This window comes from Ornithodoros turicata, chromosome 6 (genome assembly GCF_037126465.1).
Source record: "Ornithodoros turicata isolate Travis chromosome 6, ASM3712646v1, whole genome shotgun sequence".
NCBI classification, from domain to species: Eukaryota; Metazoa; Arthropoda; class Arachnida; order Ixodida; family Argasidae; genus Ornithodoros; species Ornithodoros turicata.
In genome coordinates this window covers 26,299,786-26,316,155 of record NC_088206.1, presented here as the reverse complement: position 1 = coordinate 26,316,155, position 16,370 = coordinate 26,299,786, and the positions used below count along the sequence as shown (strand labels likewise).

Sequence of the window (16,370 nt, the reverse complement as noted above, 5' to 3'; positions counted from 1 at the left end):
TTGCATAATGTGTCCAGAATAGGCGGATCCTTCTCATCTGCAACAAATCAGGAGAAAGAACGAGCAACAGTGTACAGAGAACGTCAATCCTGTTGCTTTATAACGGATGATTTTCCATGTTCCATTTAGCGGATATTCTACCATTACACAATCAATAAAATACATCGAGATTTGATAAAGGAAAAACATGGAGATGCCAGTCCCAATGAGGTCAGGACAAACTACTCCTGTACACGTATTTTTAGGAAAAGTAAACACGAACAGCATAATATCAGAGCCAAGAAAGCGGACAGGCAAACTCAGAATAAATGATAAATAAATGAAGCGATCGAGGACTGGAAAAAGGGAAAGACAGACTGACAGGGAGCAAATCGATCAAGGGGGAAGCGATTAAATGGAGTTGTGCGACGCCTTATCTTACATTATGTATCGCGTATAAAAATAACTGTATATACTTGAAAGTGCACGACAAACTCTCACAGATGTTGCTCGTGAATAGGTGCATTTTATCTACTTTTTAACTTGCATTCTTCGCGTTACCTGTTGCGCCTCATTTTAACGCCTACCTATACAATGAGTCCCAACACATTCCATCATCATTATCTAATTGTCTAGTTGTCGTTGTTGTTGTTGCCCACCTACGATACAGTATGTGCTAACAGTATTAAACTAAATAAACATGTAAGTCAAGTTGTGTTAACAGTCAGGATTCAGCATTATACATTTAGATTGGAATCTATGGCAGCGTTTTTCTCGTAGCAGCCGTGCAGCTAGTATGCGGACTATACTAACTGATGGGTGGTGGTGATGATTGTCGTCGCGAAGCCGTATATATATTTCGCTAAGAACGTCTCTAAAACGATTCTCGGTAAAACGTACTACCTCACCATCCTTCCCGAAACGTTTTATCTTTAAAACCAGGATCCCTAATAAGAAGTCTCCAAAAGGAGCTTCGATAAAACGAGGCTCGCTAAAATTAAGCTGCCCCCTCCCTTCTCTGGGTTTACACCAAAATAAATGCGGTAATCACTCTTTTGTAGAAGCGTAAGCTCTCGCCTGTCGTTCTTGTGTTTCGCTGGAAATATCCGATCAAATACACCGCATATTTCTCTTCTGCTCCCGTTGTTCCCACCCAAATTATTTGACGTTCAGAGCCGACGTGAACTGAAAGCAGTTGGGATAAACAGACATCCTCAATGGGCCGTTTTCCTATATTAGCGTCAGTTAAGTGACGAAGAAGGAACCGCGCGGGGAGCCTCCCCCGCCGTCTTGGAAAATTTATCACTGTAATTAAGAAGTGCCCTGGGGTATATGTAAATAATCGCCACTCGTAGCTAACGGACGCGTGTCTCTCCGCAAACGATGTACAAAGATTAAGTAATTCCGTTACACGGAAAGCTTATGAGCAAATGTGGAAGGATGCGAACGTGTTCACACATGTCTTTGAAGGAAGTATGGTACTCATGCTCTGTTCCGGTTTAACACATTTTATCCGCGGCTGTTTGGAGGTTCGTTTGCACTTAAAGAAACCTTTTCCATGGAACCTGATTCTACAATAACGAGTTACAATGACGAGAAACAGACGAAATAACAACGAATAAGGAAATTTTCCAATTCATTTGCGGCTCAATACCCCAGGGTACACTGGACCGTTCGCAAAAGTAATACCGCGTTGCGCGCCGATATAGAAAGACAGTAGCACGCGAAGTTTTTAGCTCCGAATTGTGAGGAAAGTATTGAACACGATGATGCAAGACCCCAAGATAGCAGAAAAATGACACCAGGAGTTAGGATCCGGAATAGACTCATTACGCACCCCCGAATAGACCTACTTCCCACTTTCAAGTTCTTGACGAAAGAACCAGTTAACACTACTCCACGTAACAAGGGCAATGTGTGACCGTCGTCCTCGCCAAGAAGCCGCGCTGAAGCCTCGGTTGCAAGAAGTTTCGTCCGTGTCTTCGGGCTCGCGTTTGAACAAGAGCACCGGCCACTTACCGCAAGGTCCTGAGCGTGCCGCTGTGAAATGCTTCTGTTGAATGCATGCAGCCATGCGAAGACGACATTCGGAAGAGTAAGTAAAGCCGTCTGATCCACAGACTGGAGCGAAGAGGCCGTCGGAGCAGGCCAACCGACAGCGGCAGTACGCTTGTCCCCTCTCGCTGTGGCATTCTGCCCCGAAGCGACACTGGGTTCGCCGACAAGGCTCTGCATGCGATCAATTAGTGGTCAAGAGAGAAACGGGCCAAGCGTCAAGAGACTTACCGTCGTCCTGCAAGAGGGGTACTTCCGGCGTGGCCGCATCTGGAAACAGAACACACGGGTCACCAACGAGATAACTGAGAGGTGCGTCCAATGAAAAACTCGTGTCGCGTACAATGTGCGTAGAGCAACATCCCGGCGAGCAAGCAGCCCAGCAGCATGGCGGCGGCCGCGGCCAGCAGAGCCAGGGGCCCCCAGCCCCCAGCCCGGGACGCCGCCGCCTTGCAGTCCATGGGACACGTGCTACGCGAGGGTCCCGTCGGAGGAACACTGCCAGGTGCGGCGACGCGCCTGCGTCGAGCGCCCACTTTTCGTGCTTCGCCGCGAGATCGATGCGGGCCGGCCCAATTTCTCTCCTCCGGCCGGTCCCGGAAACGCAATTCTCGCGGGACGTGCACTGTCCGTCCTGAGAGGGAACCTGTCGCCCGATGCGTCATAGAAGCGCGGGATGACGGCTCTGATTCTAATTAAGCAACAACAAATATAATGATGATAATGGTCTTAATGTTCGCAAACTGACCATGTTATTTGCGCGAAAATTGTACGAGTTATTTTATGCGTCAAAATTTTGACACTGGGTCTGGTTTTGCCGATTTTTTCATTTGGTGTAATTTGCTAACGCACCCACGGCACGCAACGTTGGCAGTTCATTCTATCTTTTTTAGTGCAGGATATTCCTAGTAAACGTTGTTGGCTGAAAACGCGAGTTAGTTGCGGTTGAAGCGAAAACCGAGCGTTGAAAGAAGGCATCGGTCCCTATCAAAGTTAACGCGGCAGATCCACATTTACCCCCCCCCCCCCCCCACACTAGATGATGATGAGGTGTGCGATTCACCACTGTGGCGGTACACTGCCCTATTGCTCAGTGGAAACGGAGGAGGGGATGAGGATGGAAGGAGTACCCTTATCCCCCACAAAACGTCATACCACGTGTTTCAACGGCGTTGGTAATTTTGCATGGGTGTTCGTCTCGACCCAACGTCATCGATACGGTCCGTACGATAATGACGTTCGATATCGTTACAGGGAGAGCGCCGGTGATTTCCGGCATCAGCCGCGACAGTCGCGGTCAATATTGACGATCCAAGCGTTGGTCTTACGATGTCACCCACGCGAATCTTCATGTTTCTCTCTCTCTCCTTCACTGGAAGGTGGAAAGTGCCACCAAGCAACAACTCCGAAAATCATAATTTCCGGGAGTGACGCTGTTCGCTTCCGAACAGAAGAAATGAAGGCTTCTTTCGAAACAAGAGACGGGCGGGTTACAATTCTAATTAGGAGATATACGCTACCAGGGAAACATTTCTCTCGTCTCATATGCAGAGCCAAAAAAAGCGCCGAGAATAGTAAAGAGCTCGGCGCCGGCTTTCTTGCATAGTGGGTGTCCGCTTGACCGTCTCGGGATCAATTTTTGCCCGAAATTAAAAGGCGCATTGAAAAGGGCAAGATGGTGGAGGCCAAAATTGGAATTCCCCGTGAAAAGGCGAAATTCTTTTGGACGTCCCTTTTGTGTCGCCCTCTCTCCATTCAAATCACGACCGCCCGCGAAAATGGTAATGTCGAGAGACGAGCCCCGCATATACACGGCCTCATCGACCGGCACCTGTTACACAAACACACACGAGCCGAATAAAATCACACAGGGTGACGCTATTTGGACGCTCAGGTGGGACCGGAAATTTTTATCAAACTGGCATACTTTGATAAGATCGCGTTGGTATAAAGAAGAGGGAGGTAGAAAGGGCGGTACAGATCCTCAGAAGAGCAACGCTACGGAATGATCAAACCGGACATCGATCGCGGATCGATACCCAAAAACAAGGTTCGACAAGATTACGATATAATTACTGCTTCCGTCATGTAGTGTGCAAATGGGTAACGTAAAAAGACTCGGTGTGCGACCTGTCGCGCACTTCCCACCGATGGGAAGTCTTGCATCCTTAAATTAACAAATGTAAAAGAAGAAGAATCATTGTTTCGATGGTGGTTAGCTCCTACCATGCTCCGTTCTTACATGAACGTCAGTCCGCTCTCGATGGCCGAGGGCCAGAGGCCGGTACTCATGACTCCCACTCACTCACGGCCCGCTCGGCTCTCCGTTTGCTAACTCGTGCTCAGCTCATTGGCCCCACTGAGCGTTGCCGAAGTATGCCGGATACTATCCAAGCTGAGAGTCAGGCTACCCTTTGGGAACGTTTCGCGCAGATATGGGTGGTGATGGTGGTTTCTTCACCGAGCGCCTCGAGGTCGTGGGTCGCACCTCATGTGGCGAATTCCCCATTCATCATGATTAATTTGTGTGTTGTTTTTGTCACCGAGCGGTTTACCTGCCATTATGACGCTAATGGGAGGTATCCCCACATAGGGAACTCTGACGGAAATCGCCGGGAGATTTGAGCCCTAGTCACCTCCCTGTCTCATCCTGGTACGTGCTTCCTAGTGGACTGCTGGTTTCCTTGCAGCTTTCGCGGGGCTCCAGCACGCGGACGAACTGAGTCACCTATTCAGTTTTCTTACCTCGGTGCGGTCTAAATAACACAGCAACCCAGTAGGGTGAGCTGTTCTTATTGTAGCCCTCTAGTGATCTCCGAACATTCATCCTGATTCATTCTGATGTAAAAAGAAAGAGGGGGAAGAAAGAAAAGATTATAGTTGAATGCTACTCCCTGCCGCCAGTGTTCGCCAGCGGCAGATAATATTTACTGCTTTCAAAAGCGATTAAATGAGTAGAGATCCTGAGTCACTACGAGTTCTAAGAACGAATACGAGTCGAGGATGATTATCGATAAAATGTACACGTCACAGACGGAAGGTTTTCCTAAAGAAGCAATATCCTCGTGCGCGCGGCTATCTCGCATCTGCTCCATACCAAGAACACCCCCTATTTTTTTTTCAAAGACTCGTGGAACATAATACCCGTACCTACACATCATGCAAATACCAGAGTTATTCAAGAAGCATCGTATTTTGATCGCATTCTGCATTTCGAATAGGAATCCCGCTCAATCCAATCTCGAGTCAAGTGACAGAGTCCGCTTCGGCTGTTGCCTCATCGCCATGGTTCTGAAACGCAGCTAAACCATGGTCTGAGTTTCGCCTTCTCCAGTACTTTGCAGAAGCGCTTGATTCGCCTCGAGGTAAGATTTTTATAACACAGAGGAACGACTGACTGCCACTGTATTTCCGTCGGAAACGTTTCGCTAACCGGAAACCAGCGAGTTTTAGTGAATCCTTTTTCCTCAAACGGTTCGCTAACGTTTTCGCGGATGACCAAATGAGAGGGGAAGTGACTCAGACAGAACGTAATCATCTGATTGGGTCGTGGCAAAACCGTTCGCGAACAGTTTGACTGAAAGTGATTCACTATAAAGCTCCCTACCGCCTGGTTTCCTTCAACGATATTTCGATTCGGTTCCATTCTCTGCCGTGAATTATTTTAGTTTTGAACGGAACAAGTGAGGTCCATATTATCCTATAGAGCTCCACTCTCACAGAACACTGTCACGTGATGGTCAGAGTCAGCGAACTACTCGCAGCCAATCATTTACACGTGTATCTTATAACGGGCGCTTTCCATGCTGTAATACCACTGTCAGCAGCTTCCGGTTGTTGTCCTGCCAAGCAATCAAGCCATCGAGTAGAGACGAAACTTCACGACTATATTTTATCGTATCTCGGTCGCACATCCTATATACGGTCGCCGACGTGCGACAGCTCGTGCTTACGACAATGTAAAATCGCGACCGGATTCATTCATTTTTCTTCTTTACCTTCCAGATATTCCTTAAAATATTCCAGAAAAACACGCGTCTGCACTTAGTTGTTGTTGTTATTTTTTATTATTATTATCTTGTTGTTTTTTTCGTGTAATTAGTCGGTTGCGGTTTGCATATTTCTGGCGCGGAGCAGCGCAGCAATCCGCTGTTTCGATCAGCTATCCAGCTGTCATTGGCTTGGATCAGACACCGGGGTGACGGAATATAAGGAACACCCTCAAGAGACGCCTTCAGTATTCCTTTCAATATTCTACCTGACTGCTGCACAGCGCCCGCGGAGCATTCGTCATCATTACGATAAATCCCACCTACCCAACGACAGCTGTGCACCAGTTAGGTAGAGAAAGAAATACCTATGCGTCTTTTTCGACTCATCCATATTCTCCGTCACCTCGTGTGTGAAACAGGTGAATGAACATGCGGCTGAGTGCCGGGTAGGTGGGCGAAAAAGCGAATTGCTGACCTATTCCGCAAGAAATATGTAAACCGACACCAATTAACTGCTCGAAAAAAAAAATCGAGCGTCGACGCGTTTCTTTTTAAAATATTTTTCGCTGAAGGTTCCCATCGCTACGGCACAGGTGCCGAAAGCGCCCGAAGCAAAATTTAAAAGTTTGGATTTTAATTTAATTAATGAGGGTATGCAAATGAGACGCTTAATGTCCACCTCATGGCCGATGTTTCACGGATGTTCACTAAAAGGAAAGTTCATCAACATAGCTCCAGCTTTTCATAATTCTCCAGACTCAGAGAAATAGTACCAACAAATAGCCTACGCAGGCTTGCTAGCATTTTGTTGCTTTGTTCTAATTTCAAGACCAGCTGATATGGTTCCAGACTGCCCGGTTCCAGAAGGGGAGCCAGGAGCTCTTGGCTGATTGTTAAATTAAGGTTACATTCGACTGGACATTACGGGCATATGCAAGGTCCCGTGGAGCAACGTAATTTGTAGTGGCTGAACGAACAATTAAGACCGCAAACAGCATTTCAGCCTCACCAACGCCCAAGCATTCCGCCCGAGGCGCGTCCTACATTTTGAGATAAACGAGGAAAACGAACGCCACGTCCGTTATCGGTCTTCGTTCGGTGTCGTTCGGTGCCAGTTTCGGTCTATGGCTTCAAAATTCAATCATAAATAATAGGCTGCGAGTTTAATTGAAATAATTTTTGCGGTGACTCTGTATATGATGAGAAAGCATACGACAACATTTCCTTACATTACGTTCAGGTCGCGAATGTCGTTTTAAGTGTAATAATTCGGTTAAATCAAATACATGTGCTGCTGTAGACATTCCAGGGCGCACTGTGAGGTCATCCTGTATTGGGTAGCCGTGTTCCCTCTTCGCTACGAAGCCAAGCTTTGAAGAACAGATCATTCGCTTTGTTACGGTTCAGGAAATGCGCTTGTAGGCTACCCGAGACATTCATCGCACAGGCGCTTCCAGCTGCATGCGGACAGGTATTTCACCTAGTATTTCACCGCCAGTGTGTACGTCTGGTGTCATTCGGTATCGTGAAACGGAGAGGCAGACGTCGCACGTACGGAAATAGATATGGCCAAGAAGGAATTCAAAGAAATAAAAACAACAACTGCTGGGCATTTTATGATAAAACTTGAGGACGTTGTTCACGCAACGCAATCTTCACGCAACGGAAACATTGAAATGGCATCGTACCTGATGAAACTTTTCTTGACGTTTACGGGTAACCCCCCCCCCCCCCCACACACACACACACACAATCACCAGGAAACGCCACACATTTGAAACAAAACTTCAACAAAAGCAGAGAGTGAGAGAAAACGTTTTATTGCACTGCGAATTTATTTTAAGTTTACTGCTTATGAAGCCTGACAGTAAGCCTGCGCGTTGTACTTCTATGCTTGAAGGAGTGTAAGTAAGTATATACGTATAAGTAAGTGTATACGTTGAGGAGAAAGGGCAGCCTCCTCCTCTTTCTTCTTTTGATACTTCTGATACCACTATACGTCTTCCCTTTCTGGCCTCGGACTCCCATGTGCCCTAGAACTCAGCACACACTACTTCTCGTGTCATACTTAAGACCATTCGCGCCCGACACCATCGTGCGGGCAGGAAAATAATTTACAATTTTTTGCGTATTGCTCGACGATTATCCTTACAGTGACGTACTTGTTTGTTCATTATTTTCACACGACTAGCGAGCTAAGAAAAAAGAAGATGATAATGAACGAGCATGGGAACGAACATTGGAATATTGGACCGGGACGAGCATGTATGAGAGCACGAGAATGCGAGCTATCGGAACAAATGAAACAGTCCTATTGGTCGGAGAAAATGCAGCCTCGCTGCCAACCTGCTCTTCGTTCAGGGCGGTGACATCACAACACGTGAGCGCTCGCAACGTGCACAATACCTACAAAGAAGCAGCTTCACGAGGAGCACAGATTGTGACAACAGCAAAGCATCGATAAAGTTGCTCGTTTCGTTAGCCTGAACGACTCCTCGTTCAGCTGTCTCGTGCCGTTAAGTTGAACGTGTGAAACGATTAAGCCCCCAGATGTTATTGCTTGTCGTGGGCGAAACAGGCAAATATTTGGCTGAACAAGCCTATACGTATGCGTGTGAAGACCTACTGTTCATTCCTGCCGTTGAATGATGTTCACGTAGCTAGGATTGTGATAAGATATTACATGGGGCCTTCTTCGCCCTCTCTTTTTTCTTCGTTCTTTATTTTTAATTGCAAATACCCTCAGGAAGCATTTACAGTGCCCTCGAACAAGACGGGTGCGAAGAAAGAGAATAGAGATTTAGGAAAACGTACACTTTTCTCGATAACGTTTCCGAAAACATTATAAGCCAATAGCTTGATTCCTTCGTAGTGGGTGACATCCATAGATTGAGAAGTTACCCGTCAAAAAGAACTCGTTACAAGTTGAGTTACAGTGTGCAAAATGTAACTAAGTTAATAACGAAATTCTTCAGCCTGAAATGTAACTCGCAGTTACTGAGTTACTCAAAAAAAAAAAAAAAAGAACGAGTTACTTCCAAGTTACTTCGGGCACAAAATAGCATCACGCAGATGCAGCGCGCGTGAGCAGTTGAGTTAGACCTTGAGTTACCTGCGGAGGAGTGCAACACGCTTAGATCGTTTTCGTTTATGTCCAACAATAGACCTCTCCCTGTTTGTAAACAAATGACGTCATAGTGTTCGACAGCCGCACAAATTTGGTAGAACTGAACTACGCTCGAAGCTAGAGGTGAACAAGGTCGCGTCCGAAAGCCACGGTCTTGAGGGGATTACGATATGGTCCCTTAAAGGGACGCGACCTTCGGTCCTGCTTTTCTTTCAATGAGAGGCAGCGAACAAGTGCTCCTTCGTGGAACCCAGCCCTCTCCTTTCGATTTGTTTCGGTTTCAGACTATCTACCAATGTCATGATGACGTTTCTCTGGTAGAGGTCTATTCGAACGCTTTGCATCTTACTCCGTGTGGACGCACAATACTTCAACTTCCTTTCAATGGCAGCGGTTCTTACTTCCTAAATAAAATACTGCCATTGATTGAATATCACGTTGGCAAAAAATGCCATGAAGGAACCGGAGAGAAAGCAAGAAAATATGTGGATGTGAGTGAAAAGCGATTTAAAAGTAACTTGGAACTTAACTTAAGTTACTTTGGCAAAGTTACCTGAAAAAGGAACGAGTTCCTCTGAAAGTTACCACGGCGCAAAAGTACCGAGTTAAGTTACAAGTTACCAAAACAAAAAGAACTTAGTTAAGTAACGAGTTACTTGTAACGAGTTACCTCGAAATCTGGTGGCATCACGTTGCTGATATATTTTATTGACTGACAGCGATGCGGAATGAGAGAGCGCTAACGATTTTCGAAAACTCCCTAATAGGATAACAACATACTATAGATACACAATCGCCGCCAACATATTCCATACAAAAGCATCCTTCCACACGACAGCCACGCGTCTATGCGAGATTGGCAACGACGGGCATGCGACGTTATGACAGCAACGATGCTACCGTCTTGGCGAGAGGCAGCTGTCCCAATTAATTACTACATGATCCCAAACCGAAATTAGTGCCGCATTTATATTGGCTAGTCGAGGGAGAAAACGTCCCTCGTACCGTTGATTGAAAGAGAGGCTTACAACAACCGTTACTCCACTCTTCGTTAAGCGGTAGATCAAGTTGTTATCGCCGCTCGCGAGAATGACCCAATTAAATTAAGGGATACGTTCGAACGTCTTTTGCTGCACAAACGATAATAATGAGGAACGTAATACTGGATGCGTCTGTTCACTCGATCTCTTCTTGCTTTTGTCGCTTTTGTATAGCTGCGAGAGCTCGTATGGTTTTGTCCGTCCAGAAAAAAGGTTTCTTCGCTGGAGATGAACACACACATGAGGCGCTGTCCACCAAACGAGACGTGAGAGGATGTCGGGGGGCAGTTTGAGGGTATGTCAACAGCGTGATAGGATGACAACAACAACAACAAATAAATCGTGACTGTGACATGGATATCGTGATAAGATAGGATGAGCTTTCCGCATAGCAGCGCAATATACGATGAATGAATTAAACTAATAAACTATTGCAGTGTTCTTATTTCGTAAGCTACTGAGAGTGACATATTTAATCCCTGAATCTTGGTGTTCTTTTCCCTTCCTTCCTGCTCAAGGGAAAGAAGGTTTTTGCCTCCAAGTGCAAGCATTTCATCGCGATCGTCTATTTTCGTTATTTCGAGAAAAATCTTGCGCCTGTCCGATAAAAATACTTCTATAGAACTATACAAATATTCGAAAAATACGACAGAATTACGGCAGATTACGTAATACGCCGAAATATCCGTAAAAGTATCCCTCTTACCATTGAACGTTTCGTGTTTAAACGGATTTATAAAACCTGGAACGAAAACAACCCACGGAACACATCAGCATTTCTTCTCACTTCTAATAAAAGAACAGTCGCGGAAATCTCGCATAAACAAACGTCTTTTTTTTCCTTCCCCTTCGTCCTATTGTCCACCAGCCCTTCGACATGAGGACAATAAAATGCGTCCTTCCGTCGAACACGAGTCCGCTAACGCGTCATTTATTCCATCCTCGCAAATTCCCGAAGGAGAAGCCGGAATAGATGGGGGGGCCAAGCGTGCATCGCTCGACGTGTTGGACGCGGTGACCGGAGCCAGGCGGGCCGCGCGGCGCCGCTTGACACCTGTTCACATGGATCGCTCCAGCCCCGGTTGGTTCCATCCAATCGACGCAAAAAAGAAATAGAGTTCATCTTCGTTATGAAAACAGCGCTTCTGCCAAATATCATCACGCTAGCGCGACCTGCGCGTTTATGGGAAGAAAAAAAGACAGACTGGCGTCCTACCTCTTCTTGGTGTTCCGATTCGTCGTGTCCTTCTCAAGGCTTTCCATCGTCGTCGTCTACACGTAATGCACCTCCGTCCGGCAGATATAACATCTAGCACAAGTACAATAATCACCAAGAGCAGCGAGATCCGCATCCCGGCCTTCCCTCATAGACGCTCATCTGGTTCTGGAGGCGAGGTCGCTTCTTGTGCCATCTGGCGGAATTAGTTTTTTTCTTCTTCTTTATTTGATATACATAGGCCAGTAATCATGCGGTCGAAAGATGCCGTGTTCGGTTCTCTGTTTATTGCAGTGGATAGAAGCAAGATTCGAGTCCGCCTTGTTTCGATCCGGGCAACGGCAAAGTACAGGAAAATTTATATTTTGTTATTATGCGGTGTATCCACGGACGTTTCGAGCGCTGTATACGGCAGCCATGCTTACACACGGACGTTACATTATGTAAACTGTGTGGCTAGAATTGTCCGTGTGGACGTATTTTTGTAGGAACCGTAAAAAAAAAAAGTAGAGAATATTTGCCACAGTCACTGCCGGTCACACTGCTACAAATAAACTCAATACCTTGTCCTTCGAGCATATTTATACAATTTTGCTAAAATCTGTTCTTTGCAGAAAAAAAGTTGCTGCAGTATGACTCTGGAGTATTTTAATTTTATTTTATTCTATTTTTTTGCTGGACAAATTGTTTCACGAATATTGAGCCTCCTTTGTGCCATGCCAGTGAAAAGGAAAGCAGGAAATACAACGCGTGAGAAGCGATCAGGAGTACACTGTAACACTTTTCAGTCTGTAAATGGGGTGCTTTTTAAGTAAACACCTTTTTTTTATCTACAGGCTCAACTGGAAGGTGTAATAATAGTGTTGAGAAACGCATCTGAAAGACACCCATCTGAAACAGTTTTTGAAATGGCATACATACCCCTGAAGTGCTACTTTCTATAGAACACTGTAAAATTCTTATGTTCACGTGCCCTTAATTTTTCGTGAGCTCCGCTAATTAAAAACTTGGCGTATACTACGTGCACGCGAAAATTTCTAGCAAGATTCGAGACTTCGATCGAATTGCAAACTTTTGTGTTGGCAGTTGGTTGTACCGGTTGGTTGACTGATCGAAAAAGAAAAATAAGCGAGAGGCTTTACAGGTTACTGGTAAGCGAGTGAACCGCTTTACAGCACAAGAATGTGCAATGTCGTTTTTATCGAGTACGCAGTCAAGCCACGAATTTTAGCATCCAGAACCCGCGAAATTTAGTGGCCGCGAATATGTAAGCTATACTTTGTGGCCGATACGCGAAAACTTGAGGCCGCGAAGTTAAAGGGTTTTTCAGCGTGCCCTTTGAAATGGTGTTTTCTGTCGAACATGCCTTTTGAAATGCCTTTTGTGCGATACACCATAAAGAACGGTGTTTTACAACCACAAACGTTTCTTCCCTGCAGGACAGGGCATTTACTCCCGAAATGTGTAAAAAAATAGTGTGTACATTGTTCCACGTGTGTTTCTTTCCCTATACGGACGGCGACATGACGTGTGTATGAAAGAACGTTTTAATTAACGACTGTTACGTGTTGCCTTCCTGACGTGTAACGTGTACGTCAGGAAGGCACAGAGCACCAGACTGTTGCTCTTCCAAAATGTGATTCCAAGTGGTCGCGTCAGTGTATACTCGTAGAATGTTTGTGACGCATCCAAAACCTCCTCAAACATTAGTCGCTCTTCAAGAAAGGCGGAATACCTATGGTCTCTCCCACTATAAACGCGTCTCTACAAATGTTTCTGCACAAAAATAACGAGCATACGCAGCAGAAGACAAAATCGACATCACGGAAGGTCCTCCTTTCGCCACCTATTTGTATAAGAATCACGTTCTGGAGTTTCTCTGGGCGCGAAACGTTGTTACACATGAAAGGATATGCAGGCAACTTCCATAAAAGATCTCAGTGAAACACGTCTCACGTCCTCAAAAAGGAAAGAGATTCATCCGAAGCGCCTATCACATTTTTAGAACTGTTTATAAAACCGTTGGAGTATTGTCCTTTAGTGTTGTCTTCGGGGCTTCCGCGAGTTTCGCTTTTTGCTCTCCATGCATATTTTCCCAGCCTACAGTATTGGCTGCTTTCTTTTTCTTAGCTGTTCGGTCATATTTTTATGGGGAAATTTTTTAAGCATTACGGACACACATGCACGCATATATACGTGCATATCTAGCCAGCCTAAAGTACTGTAGAAGTCGGTCCTCATGCCACCGAGGACAAACAATTCCGCAGTTTATAACAGTTCCGAAAGCTTAGTACTACGGATGCGATTCTGCCAGTGGCGTATCAGAGAAATATTTGGGGAAGGGTTCTATGGGGACCTTATATGGCGATTTGACCCTAGTTTCCCTCTGCCACATGCACTACCAAACGCACGATTTCGGGAGTTTGAAACCCCGAAACTCCCCTTCCCCTTCGCTACGCCTCTGCCACAGTAAATCATTTTACACCCTTATTCGCTCAAACCACGCAGGTGTATTCTTATAAAAACACCCTTTTCTATCCCGCAAACTGAAGCAAAGGGTGCAAGAAGAGCATTACTAAAGGCGTAATATCGACATACACTACATTTTATTCAACGTCGATCATTAAGGGTGTAAAGTGAGTGGTGAAAGAGGTGTTTACGTCCAATGCGCCTTTTTTACACCGCATTAGAACTGGGAATACGGTGTTAAGAATTTCGTTTTAATTCGTGAAAGAAAAAAATATGCTGGTTTTACAGCTCCGCTCAGCAAGTAATCACATTATAGACGAACCTGAGTTAAAAACAGTATTTGACAGAGAATGATGTCAGGAATTTCGCTGGTATCTTTGACTCGTTGCTGGCCTGCGTGTTAATTGCAAAAACGCATTCCCGTCACCGTTACAAACGTTTTCCGCTCCACTACACTTAACGAACGTGCCCCAACAAATTGCATTTCAGTATATGATCCATCCGACACGCCAATATAGGCTACTTCGGCACTCACGCTGATCCCACAGTGCTACAAAGCTAACGAGGCGTGTCTATGACGTATTGCGCTCCGGTTTAGGTTGTACGATGGAACCACGGCTGGAAGCCTGCCGTGTTCAGGGTGGTGCCTGCCATAGAAGCAACAACGTCGAACTGTATGTCTCGGCATGCTGCTGCGGTAGCTTCTATTACACTAGCTATTTGAGGTGGAGTATTTGCCAGAAAACAACTTCGTCCTAAAGGTGTTTTCACTAGAACACTCCCATTTTATGGGTGTTTTTGTTTTAAAACGCCCATTATAAGAGTGTTTTATGAGGAATACACCTAATGGAGCCGCTAGGCGTAACGTCCACATCTTTTGTTTGAGGTAATTTATTGAACCTCAGCAATAGTACGCTATTACACTATTTAGAATTCATTATTACTAACATTACATTTTTACTAACTTCACCAGGCACTTGTTCAAATAGCTTATCCTTTAATAAGTTGTTAGTTTTATACTTCACAACTCCTCCTGCCAGCAGCTCACTTGTATGACTTGGTGGCTGTTTCACTTTTCAACTATGGCTGTGCGAATATAATTTTAAAACGGAAGCGAATAGCGATATCCCCGAAGGGTAAACGAATCGAACAGTTGCACACTCAACAACCATATATGGAGATTTCGCCCTCGTTTCGCTCTCATAATTGCAATACCAAAGGACGGTTTCGGGGTTCCAACCCCCAATCACGTTTTATCCAATGTCGATCATTAAGGGTGTAAAGTGAGTGGTGAAAGAGGTCCAATACACATTTTTTTACACTCCATGCATTTGAACTGGGAGTATGGTGTTAAAAATGGTGTTTTAATTCGGGAAAGAAAAATTATGCTGGTATACTATATCTGTACAGTTGCATACTCGAAGTTAATACGAACTGAATAATCACATAACGATACCGAGTACTCGTAAGGCAGATGCATGATATGTGCGTAAGGAACTTTGTATGAAGCAGCGCTCACTTCGTCTTATACTCTGCCGTCTGGGGTTTTCTGTTCTTTTTTTGGGTGGGGGAGGAGGTATGTTTATTAAAAAAAGAGGAAAGGTCAGCTAGGCAAAGAGCTGGTATTCCAAAGACAAAGATAGAAAGCATGCGGTATCGTCCGGGTCCGAGTAGGCCGAGTCCTTTCTACTGCGATCAGTGGGGAGGGAACATGTTTATTAAAAGAGAAAGAAAAAAAAAATGAAAGCTCAGCCCGGCAAAGAGCCGGCCGGCTATTTTACATTTTACTTACGGTTACTGGCCTTGCACAGGTTCTAGCAATGGGGCAGTGTACCGCCATAACGACGGAGAATGACCCACCACAACCTCATCCCATTTATGTGTGTGTGTGTGTTAAGACATGACATACTCAAGGAAGTCTCATCTGTTCGTATATAGACAGTCATCACACACAATGAATTATGTGGATTTTTAACCTCTCTTTTCATAAATTGTATGGGAACAGCGTAAGCACGAGAGCCGCCGATATTTCGGACAGAGACTGTTCTTCATCATAGGTCTTCTTTCAGAAATTAGTTTTCTATAGTGTGCCACATGACTAATTTAACATGGAACATATCCCCCCCCCCAGATAAATATTTTAGGAAGGGTTCTATGGGGACCTTATATGCGGATTTCACGCTCGTTTCCCTCTCCCAAATGCACAACCAAAGGTACGATTTCGGGGGTCTGAACCCCCGAAATTCCCTTCCCCTTCGCTACGCCACTGGGTTCTTCAGTTCGCGTCGGCAGTCCAGCTTGCACATCGGGGAATATTTGTATGAGCGTTTCCTGACATTAGGTTCGCAACGTGCCAACGCGCCTCGCGTGCAACGCTTTGCAATTGTTCCAGGGCCCGCTTGCACGAAACAAACTTAGTGTAGTGCCGGAGCCGTAAGTGGCTTGCACGAAACTTTTACAACACTAAAGTGGTGGCGCTCGCTCCGCGCAAT

The 16,370-nt window shown here is 45.4% G+C and overlaps 1 protein-coding gene across 2 annotated transcripts in view; it reads right to left on the bottom strand.

The window, feature by feature from the left end:
* The window catches only part of LOC135396468 (agrin-like), a 60,414-nt gene extending 57,908 nt beyond the window's left edge, over positions 1 to 2,506 (bottom strand). For both annotated transcript variants that reach the window (XM_064627455.1, XM_064627456.1), the window contains exons 1-3: positions 2,378 to 2,506; positions 2,266 to 2,304; positions 1,999 to 2,208 (exon numbers count right to left, since the gene is read on the bottom strand). In XM_064627455.1, coding sequence (XP_064483525.1) covers positions 1,999 to 2,208; positions 2,266 to 2,304; positions 2,378 to 2,495 — 367 coding nt within the window. In that variant the 5' untranslated portion in view covers positions 2,496 to 2,506. The remainder of the gene's footprint in view (positions 1 to 1,998; positions 2,209 to 2,265; positions 2,305 to 2,377) is intronic.
* Between the last annotated feature and the right edge of the window lie 13,864 nt (positions 2,507 to 16,370).